General features: G+C 44.5%; 1 protein-coding gene across 1 annotated transcript; it reads right to left on the reverse strand.

Moving 5' to 3' along the window:
- Window positions 1-6362: 6362 nt before the first annotated feature.
- On the reverse strand, window positions 6363-9334 carry LOC109774292 (vacuolar protein sorting-associated protein 20 homolog 1). The gene is made up of 6 exons (XM_020333016.4): window positions 9110-9334; window positions 8164-8316; window positions 7854-8006; window positions 7080-7163; window positions 6774-6945; window positions 6363-6676 (listed from the first exon to the last, which is right to left on the reverse strand). The coding sequence occupies exons 1-6, from the start codon at window positions 9209-9211 to the stop codon at window positions 6651-6653; spliced, it is 690 nt and encodes a 229-aa protein (XP_020188605.1). The 5' UTR covers window positions 9212-9334; the 3' UTR covers window positions 6363-6650.
- Between the last annotated feature and the right edge of the window lie 1358 nt (window positions 9335-10692).

The following is a 10692-nucleotide window of genomic DNA, read 5'->3' on the forward strand; positions in this document are numbered from 1 at the left end:
ATTTATCAGTTTATCAGCTACTCGGTGACCCTACGATTAGGGATTAATTGGCCATTTAACTGGTTAATTAGACAAATTATTGAACAGGGAAAAAATGATATATTGAAACGGGTTATCTAGCATTCGGGAAAGAAATGGAAATATGAGATTTAAGTGGCGATGTGGATTGATGAGAATGCGAAGAAATAGCTATTTAATGATGTTAGTGGGGCTATTTTTATAACACTAGATAATTGCCCGTGCATTGCAACGGAGGTATGGATATTTTCACAGCGAATGTGATTTACGTGTCATTTTCTTATCAATGTAATTATTTATCGAAAATGAATTTTACCCGTGAACTGAATCTGTACTTTCTTTTAGGGGAAAGCCTCTCGGTATTTTATTTCTCCGCCAACAGAGTTACGTCATTTATTACAAAAGGCATAATGAAATTGTTCCTCCATCTCAATCAAAATTAGACAGAGTATCATAGGAGTGCTTTGCCAGATGATGAGCCACTCCATTGGCTTCCCTAGGAGAGTACGAGAATGTAACTCCATTTGACGTGCCAAAAACATGATTTTGTTTCATAATGCAATAAGACATGTGGGAGTTAGAGGTGGTTTTAAAATAAAACCAGCTAGAAAAACTGGCAAACCCAAAAAACGGGGTGGCGGGGAAGGGCGGAGGAAAGAAAGGAACATAAAATGGATCCTTTTGTATTTTTTAAGTAGGAGAAGAGATAGATAGAATAGAAGAAAATCATAATGATAAAGCATTGTTTGTTCCGGATACCTATACGACGGCACATTTTTGCTTCATCTGGCACGAAATGTCACATAATCTCTTTTTTTCTTTTCAGATAATTGTGATCTTCTCTTCTTTTCCTTTTTAGGTAACTGTTAGAGCATTTTCTTTGCACAATCATCTTTTTTCTTTTTTTGCGGTGTAATGCAATCATCTCCTTATATGTAAAACATGTATCTAAATGATATCCATAAAAACATGCCTGACACGCGCCTTGCATCAACACCTTAGCTATCGCGGACAAGCAGATAATTGCATTGTACTCCCTCCGTCCTAAAATAAGTGTTTTATTTTAGACGGAAGGAGTACATTGTATGATACGTATTTGCTTTGAGTGGTTTTTCTAGAGGAGAGATTAGTACTACTAATTGGCAATAGTAGCTAAGAAAAACTGGGGCCTGAGGAAAAAAATCTTATACGACCCAGGTTGTACGCTCCCTTAGATGAGACCCACTCCGATTCATGACACCTGTATACATCAATCTCAAAGCACCGGTGCCTCTGTTATCTCTAGTCTTCCCGATTCCCATCCATTCTTTATTTGACGACCCCTCGCCGGCGGCGACTGTGCGGCACGACCAGGCACTGGGCACGGCGCCGTCGTCCTTGATGCACCTGCGCTGGCTACACCTCGCCGGCGGCGAACGTGCGGCTTCTGCTCTGTCACGCGCCAAGTAAGCCATGGCGACAAACTGCCAAGAGGCGCCAGGAGCACGGCCGCCGTCAAGGAGCATACCCGCGGCTGGTGTTTGGAAGCTTTGGATAATCGAACATGTTAGAGGAATCGCGATTTGGAAACGATGAAGTGGGGAACGAGATGTTGCTGCTTTAAGATTTGTATTGCCAGCTGTCAGACGCTGGAGAGGGTCTCCCGTTCAGCTGCGTACGACCAGGTCGTATAGGATTCTTTTCCGGGGCCTGATTGTTTTGGCATCCCTGTCTGTGCATGCAGGTGACTTCCGAACGAGCCTGCAAGACTCTGTTGTGCAGGTGAGTGACATGCCCTTTATATGACGATTTACACCCAAACAAATTTCACTTCCCAGTGAAAAAAATGTTTTGCAGGCACGCACCGATCGATGCACTCCCCTTTTTTTGCCCGTTGCTGTTGGGATATATGGGTGCGCGCTGGCCATCTCACGTACGGTGCGTGTATATCTTGGCTCCATGGTGGACGACCTACAACTTTGTTTGTTGGTTTCTTCCATCACTCATCCGTTGAGCGAGCTGAGTCCGCGGAAACCGCCAGCGCGCGTGGGCGTGGCATCCTCGGCGCCGATCCGACGCCTCTGGCGCGTGGAGACAGCTGACACGGAGATCGGACGCAATCCTGCCACCGATTCGGCGTGTTCACCGCAGGCTGCCACAAGTAGCCTGCTGAGCATCCAGCAGCGCCGAAAGGATCCGCCCCGCCGCTCCATGTGTGCATGTAAAGAGAGAAGAGGAAAGAGAAGCGTGGACTCCTCGCTCGACAAACACCTCCGGCGTGGTGTGCTGTGAGCAGTGGGGATGATCCTCGTATGCAAAAAGGAAAAGAAAAGGAGTGTGTGTGTGTGTATGCATCTATGGTGAAAGCGGTTGTATCGTCCGTACATGCACGCCACATGCTGGACGTGCAAATGCAACGGCGTGAGTTTCCACATCCACATGGGGTTATCAAGAGAATGGGTGAAAGGAGTAGGGCTTTTCTGCGGTGAGGCCCGGAGGAAATGCAGGGAGGGGGCGCTGCCTGGCTGCTTCCAGCAATCTTGTGCTGGTAGCAGATCTCATCGAGGCATAGTGCTTTGTCGTCCTGTATAACTTGATGGGGGTATACAGAAGAGAACAGGCTTCCATACTCTGTGTAACTTGATGGCCTGATGGATACATAAACTTTGGCGTCCATCTATCTATCTACAAGCTCAAGAGGTTCGGGCCATCAATCTATTGCACAGCTTTACCGGTAGACGGTGTACTACGTACGTGCGTACGTGCTGGAAGCCTGAAACATCCATCCGTATGGACGCTATACACAACAAGAGGCGCCCGCATAAACCACTGCAGTTGCAGAATAGAAAGGTCACCCACACCCCCACAAACAAAAATAGCAGGGCCGTCTGCTGCGTGGCTACGCTCGAGGCCGCGGAGCTGCACGGAAAACACGGTTCGGAAGCTACCATGGACGGACAGAGAGGCCGGTGCAGGGCGAGACGGCGACGGCCCAATTTATTGGGAGCTAGCCAAAGAAGGGAAGGGAGTCGGCGCGGTGGATGGATGGGGTGCACGGTGAAAAAAGGTGCAAGTAGGGCTGGCAACCAGAATGCATCGGCGGCGGGTCAAGGGGCTTGGTGTGCGCGGCTTTATTGCGCCTCCCGATGGTGGTTCCAAATGCCAAGGCTATACAAACTGCATTTGTGCGTGGATGGAGACGGCAACTGCAAACGTAGCGTACTGGCTGCGACCCTTCTCGTGTCTGCATCTCGTTCCAAATGCGAAGGGCATAACTTTCCGATAGGTTCACAAACATAGACGTGGAGCTCGTCGTAGGTGGAGTAACAATTAATTAAAGCTGTGGCATGCATCGGTGCAAGAGTGTGTACATAGGGATCGGCTCCAGGTAAGGCCGTCATGTAAACAGCTGCAAAATCAGATGAACCTAACTGCGATACCTGCCCCTTATGCATGCAAGTTCATAAATCGGCGGCCCATCTCCTTTACCAATGTCGCTACACCGTTAGGGTCTGGGGAATTATCAAATCTTGGATCGGCTTACTTGATGTGCACCCATCGGCCTGAATGGCTCTGGACTCAGTGAAGAATTGGTGGAACCTAATTGCTTCCAACATGTCGCAATCCCGGTGAGCGATGATGTCTCTCGTTATACTTACCTCGTGGAAAATTTGAAAGGAGAGGAATGCCCGAGTCTTCTGCCACATCGCGGTGCCTGTAGGGGTTGTTGTTGCTAGAATTAAAGAGGAGTCAAAGTTGCGGTGTCTTGCGAGAGCAAAATCTTTGAGTAATGTAATGACGTGAGAGTGATGTGTTGTAATTCGGCCTAGGGCCAAAAACCTCTAAACCTCCTTATTCAATAAAAGTGGCAAATTTTTTGCCCAGTTTAAAAAAAAAAATCAGATGAACACACTCAAACTGGTTTGTGACTGGTGAGATACGGAAGACAAACCAGCTCCAGGACCAACTGTTGCTCGTTGTGCACCTCCAGCTTCCCGGTGGCGTGTTTCTGCCCTTCAACGCACTCAACTCAATGGGCACGAGCATGCAGACAAAGCATGAATTAAACTGAATCGGCTCCAATCAAATACATCCATGTTTCCTCAAATACATCCATGTTTCCACCGAATCCAAAGAAAAAAGGTCTTTGATTGAATCCTCTTTCGAAACTCAGTGTTAGACCTAGCCTTTACACGCCAACGTCGCCATGCTCGCGAATTGTTCCCAGCGTTCAGCTCCAGCTCGATCTCCGTGTCCCCCTCAACAACCTGCTTAATGAGTGGGTGGGGCCCTTCGACACCTTCGTCACTGGGGAGAGGGCTTAGTGGAGGAGCTCGGAAGGAAGCGACAAGGAGGATGAGCCATCGATACGAAGAGTTCGGTGACTTAAGGACCCCATTTGTCATTGTGTGTAGGATGTTGAGAGTTAAGACTACAAGAAGAAATATCTTTGAATCTGATCAAGGGTGGTTTACGGTTGCTACATGGAAAATATTTACACTAACATAAAAAAGATGAGCCCATCACCCATCAATTTGGTGGACAATAATCAAGATGAATTCAAGTCAAAATCAATCAGATCCTCCAATGGATGTATCAATCAGATTTTTACAAAGTTATTTGGAGTCCCTGGTAGCAGTCAAAATCAATACGCATACGGATCCAGTGAAGGGTAAAGCTCTTATTTCCTTGGTTCATCATACTTCTCCTGCTGGACAAGCGGTTGTGCAGCGAAGGTGGGAGAAGCCGGCGCTTGGCTGGGTGAACTAAACACAGATGGGTCATTTGTTTCGAGCGAGGCAGCTGGTGCAGGGATGATCTTAAGGAATTCTTCAGGACAAATTATGTTTTCAGCTTGTAGAGCTCTTTTCTCTTGTCGTGATGCATTGGAGGCGGAGCTTTGTGCGTGCATGGAAGGACTTTCGACAACTATCCAGCGCTCTGAACAGCCGATTGCCATCGAGGCGGATTCTGCTTCGGTGGTGGCCATGATCACATGTGACGATGTAGACCGTTCAGTTTATGCATCGTTAGTGAACGAGATTAGATACCTTCTTAGTCTTCGTCAAAATTCTATTACTCTTATCTCGCGGTCGCAGAATAAGGCCAACGATAGTCTAGCTATTTTTGGTAGAGTGCAGGGTAGAACTATGACTTGGATTAACTCTGGTCCAGGCCAGGTTTTGGACTTAGTTGCAGAGGATTGTAATGATCTGGTGATTGAGTAATACAAGCTTTGAACCCGCAAAAAAAGAAGATGAATTCAAGTCACTAGGTGTTTCAGCAAGGTACTATGAGTTAAGAAAAACTACTCCCTCCGTCCCAAAATTCTTGTCTTAAATTTGTCTAAATACGGATATACCTAGTTAAGTTCTAATGTTAGATATATCCGTATCTAGACAAATCAAAGACAAGAATTTTGGGACGGAGGGAGTATGAAAAAAGTATTTAGACTCAATAGATAATGAAGAATACTCATCCATACAAACAATCCTCACTAGTTATCTACAGCATGTTCAAAGTAATAACATACTCCCTCCGCCCCAATGTAAGACGTTTTTTAACACTATCAAAAAAACGTCCTACATTATGAGACGGAGGGAGTAGAAGATAATACTAGATGACAAGAACAAATATTGTTAGGAGACACAATCCAACTTAAATTTGGGTCTCAAGATAATTGGAGTATAAGATTATTTGATTGACCAGATAAATGGGATCCAGTCCATTGTGCACGCATCGACCTAGACATCCATAGAATTTCAAAACCGTGTGCAGCTTCATAGAAGTTTAATCGTTTAACAGCTAATCTACAAAAAGGTTGTTTTGATCATAAGAAGTTGAAATTCGTAGATCGGTCTGTCATAAAATGTAATTGTCAATGTTGTTTTCTATAACTTGTATTGACATGCTGTTAAAATGGTTAAAATAGCATGCTGAAAACCTGTCAGTGCCACATCCATTCTAAAAATAATCAGTTGTTCATAACAAGGTACTTGAGCATTCCTTATATAACTCTGGCATAACATCATTCTTTTCTTCCAATTTGCCATTTCGAGGAACACAGTACTTGTTATTGACATGTTGTTAAAATGGTTAAAATAGGAATGCAACCGTTTTTCAGCATCAATCTCAACAGACCATTTTAACAGCAAGATCACCAGCAGCAGCAGCTACAACAGAGACTTGGCCAGCAGCGGCAACATACTCAACCCAGCAACTACATAAATGTCTGCACCAAACTTGCTATGTTTAGCGGCAGAAATCTGGAAGAGCAGGTAGCAAATCAGAAATGATGAACATGAAATGGAACTGTTTACATACCTGAGTGCAAAGTAGCCAAGTCGTCGTAAAGATCCAACCAATGAAACAGAATGCCAGTTAACACAATTTAATTGTAGCTGGATCTATCAATCTACAAACGACAATCAAGAAACAGACATCTGATACCATAATCGATGCTTAGACTACTAAATGTACAACAGGCACAGGTCGTCACTGCATCAATCGATAACTGAGACCAACATTTCAGATTCTGTACACAATGAAACTTATGAAATGACAAAATTAAGCAGTACAATCAAATGGCAGATATTTTACAGCTCCTGCAAACCGCAGGACTTGGAGTGCCCTGTTCAGCTCAGCTCCACCAACTATGCAGGTAGTGGCTCTTCCAAGACTGTCAATTCAAAACACATCATCAATACACCATAAAAATTATTAGATGCAAATGAAACAGGCCAAACTCCAAAAATGAAGAAACATGAGATCAAAACCTTTTGTTTTTTCTGGAGCTTCAGGCCTCTCAGGCGCTTTAGTAGGTACATCAGGAAGCTCAATAACATCATCAATGTCTTCAGCTGGAGCTTCAGTGTAAGCCGGTGCCTTAGTTTTCTTTTCAGGTTGTACATCAGTAATGGGAGCATCAGGCAGAGAATCAAGTGCAAGCTGAAAAGAACAGATGACAATAAAAATTTAGCAGAGAAACAAATCTTCATTTAAGCTCAGAACTCAAAGTTTATAATGTTGGTATTTTTCATAAATCAAAAGGTTGAAAACTCTTGAAGCTTTTGGGGAAAAACCTCAGCTTCCAAGTTGTCGAATTCAGCCATGACAGCCTCCTCATCCTCAGCAGATAGTTGTTCACCCAGAGCGGCATTTATTTCCTGCAATCAATATCAGTTGATAAGCAAAGTAAAAAGGTTACAGGCATTGTCTTTGGGGGCATATACCGCAACAAATGGTAAGATCACGAGAAGGAAGTGATGAAAACTGGATTCAAATATAAATAACTCTGGCAATAGAAATAGCAGGGAGCTCATCAAAATCAGATGAAACCAAATTTACGGGCATTGATTAACAAGTACAAAGACATCAATAATACTCCCTCCGTCCCATAATGTAAGACGTTTTTTGACACTAGTGTAGTGTCAAAAAACGTTTTACATTATGGGACGGAGGGAGTACAATATAACAGATGACAAATTGATTTTTGTATTAGCTACTTGTATAAGTCACAATTTCAGAAGCATAATACTTTGTAGAACTGTTCATGTTTAAGTTGCAGACTACAGAGCTAATTATATATATTTAAATGGTGTAAGAACGAAGTCAGTACTGATTTTCAGGCAACTATCACATAGTCCACATGATGTACATTGTCTAATTAGTTCCACAGAAGTAGATGAAAAGAGCTTTTACAGAGATCCGAGGTGCCACTTTACGTATAACGCGTCAACTAAGGATGTTGTAAGAAAAACATATACAATGACTTCAAATAAGATGGAAGAACCTCACGTGGATAAAAGCATTATAAATGTAGTAACCAGTGGACTGGATAAGTTTATTGAACTTACATCCTGATAAGCCTTGGCCTCAGCTGTGTCATCCATTAACTTTTGGACATCGTCGATGTTAATCTCATTCTGTATAGACTTAAGGGCAGCATTTCCAGTCTTTAGGCTTTCCAATACAGCTTTTTGCTTGCTTGCTAGTTCAATATCTGCCAGCTTCAACAAGAGAACAGAAAACAGACTGTCAAGCTATAGATCAAAACTAAAGAGACTTAATGCTGGTCAGATTCAATTATGCAAAGCAGAATAACAGACCTTCAGTCATGAACATGCAATTCATTAGGAGCCAGAATCTATCCAATAAACTACTAACCTGCTGTTCGACATTCATTTGCCATGTATCAACTTGTTTCAGGAGCTCTTCCTGGGATTTCTTCTTCTTCAGTGCAATCAAAGCTCTGTCTCTCTTCTTTTGTTGAACCAACTGGCGTGCAGCTTCCTTTTCTGCTTCGATCACCTTCTCAAGCTGTAAGAAAGAAAAGTAAACCATACATAAACAGAATCAGTACCATCTTAATTGTAAGTAGAAACATCATTCCAGTGATTTAACGCAAGACACGATCATTAGTTCAGTTAGAATATTTGAACAGTTTATCATAACACGACAAGTTATACCCACCTAAAGGTATTGAAAGCTGATGGCGAAATAATTTATTCGCACAACATGCTAGTACAGAAATCAGATAGTTTGCTGGTTTGCACTAGCAAACGACTCCCATACCGCTAGCGCTGATAGACCGAGATAACGGCAGCGCACCAAAGCATGCACTAGAAGCCAGTCTGGTTTTTGCAGTATGCTCTGGAAAGTAATATCTCATTTGATAACATGAATGTGCAGTTGTCACTGACGTTCACCTTAATACATTATAATCCGATCCAAAACCTATACTCCTGTCCTGATGACACTGCCAGACATTCTAAATCTGGATCACTACTGTCAACCCAAAATGGCAAACAACAAACCACACCAGAACTGGGCCCTCCTGACAAAAACTAACAAGGTGGAAAAAGCTCGTACCCATTCAGTTATAGACACAACGTTATGCAAAAACCTAATCCCAACTGCGCCCACACTCACGTAATGAGCGGTATTGGCACCAAACCTGGTATTACCTAGCCCAGGGGGGCAAAATTGGAGATCGATAAACTACCAGAATCGAATCTCAATGATCACGATTACAAACTACAACGATTAGATGGTATAGTAGGACGGGGGTGGGAAACAGATGATCGGATCGGGCAGGGCGGGAGCAGGGGACCTGCTGCTGGAACTGCGCGAGCTTGCGGCGCTGCGTCTTGAGGGCGAGGATGGCCTTGTCGACCTCCGTGATCTTAGGCTTCTTCACGAACACGTTCCCCATCTTTCTCTCCCCGCGTATACCCCTCGCGATCAAGGTTTCGCCGGCGGCGGGAGAGGAAGGAAGAGGGAGAGGGGAAGGTGGACTGCGGGAGGAGACGCGGTCACGGCATCACAGTTCATGGGTAGGGTCCAGGAGAATTAGGATCGGGTTCATAACCCGTTACCACTTTTTTTTTCTGTAGGAAAGACCCATTACCATGTACCAACGGCTCGACCCGTTTTTCTAAAAAAATTAGTACTCCCTCCGTAAAGAAATATAAGAGCGTTTAGGCGAAAATACAAAGATGAACATGGTGCGCGCGCACCCACGTGAATAGTAAATTCATAAAAAATACTAGATAAAATAAAAAAATTGAAATTTCGCGGTATGAAACTTAGTCGATCATTCTACTCACGTGTGAAGTTTCACGATGTATTGACACCCATGTTATCTTTAGTGAAGAAAATACAAATGCGATCATACTATTCATTAAACAGTGTTTTTTAATATAGCTTTGATTAGCTTCGATTTTGTCACTTTTGCCCAGATTACCACGGATGTGATTTCTTCGTGAAACTTCATATGCGAGTATACCGGTTGACTATGTATATTACAAAAATAAGTTCAGATTTTTTTGATTTTTTCAAGCATTTTTTTGAATTTACTATTCATAAAGGGTGCGCGCGCACCCATGTTCACCAAATCCGCGTCCGCGTTTAGGTCACTATAAAGTGTAGTAATCTAAAGGAAGTTGTCGGGGGTGTCGTGCGACATATGCCAAAGGATGGCTTATCATGGTGGGGAGAGTAAGACATCGCCGGTGCCTGGAAACGGGATAAGGCGTAGACATGTACGCCGACGCATCTTATCCAGGTTCGGGGCTCTCCTAAGAGATAACACCCCTAGTCCTGTTCTGCGGGATCTCTGCATGATCACTAAACCAACAATGATGGCTACAAGCTTGCTCCTTGAGCTGTTTCTCTAAAGGAGGAAGAAGAACAAGGCTAGCCCTAACTTCACTCTCTCTATGTGTGTGTGGGGTTTCTAAGAGGCTGAACCCTTTGCATGGGTGCCTTGGGGGGTTTATATAGTCCTACCTCCTAGGGGTACAATGGTAATCCGGCCGGGTGTAGGACTCGACCGTCAGTGTTTATGGACGCCGGCTTCTCCGTCGGCCGCTGGGGCCCGCCACCTGGTGGGTCCCGTTGGCTGTCTCATACACACCGACAGGTCGTGCCCGCCGCTTGCGGGTCCTGTCGGCTGCTAAGTACTGTGGCCGCGCCACTGATGATGCAAGCTTTGTCGGGGAGAGCATGGCTACAGTGCCGCCGCCTGGTGGGCGTTCACTGTAGCCACTCCCCGTCTCTTCTGATTAATGGCGCATAGACTCCGAGGGAGGGGCAGGGCCGCCTGCTGGGAGTCAGCATCCCCTATGTCGATTGGTCAGGGCATGCCGTCTTCTGGCGTCTCACAGACAGATAGGGCCCGCCGCTTGTGAGCCA

The sequence above is a fragment of the Aegilops tauschii genome, chromosome 6 (assembly GCF_002575655.3).
Source record: "Aegilops tauschii subsp. strangulata cultivar AL8/78 chromosome 6, Aet v6.0, whole genome shotgun sequence".
Lineage (NCBI taxonomy): Eukaryota > Viridiplantae > Streptophyta > Magnoliopsida > Poales > Poaceae > Aegilops > Aegilops tauschii.

Coding starts and splice junctions, on each gene's coding strand:
- LOC109774292 (XM_020333016.4), bottom strand. CDS start 9,211: ATGGGGAACGTGTTCGTGAAGAAGCCTAAGATCACGGAGGTCGACAAG. Junction 8,317..9,109: donor TCGCGCAGTTCCAGCAGCAG/GTCCCCTGCTCC, acceptor TCTTTCTTACAG/CTTGAGAAGGTGATCGAAGC. Junction 6,946..7,079: donor TCGACAACTTGGAAGCTGAG/GTTTTTCCCCAA, acceptor TGTTCTTTTCAG/CTTGCACTTGATTCTCTGCC.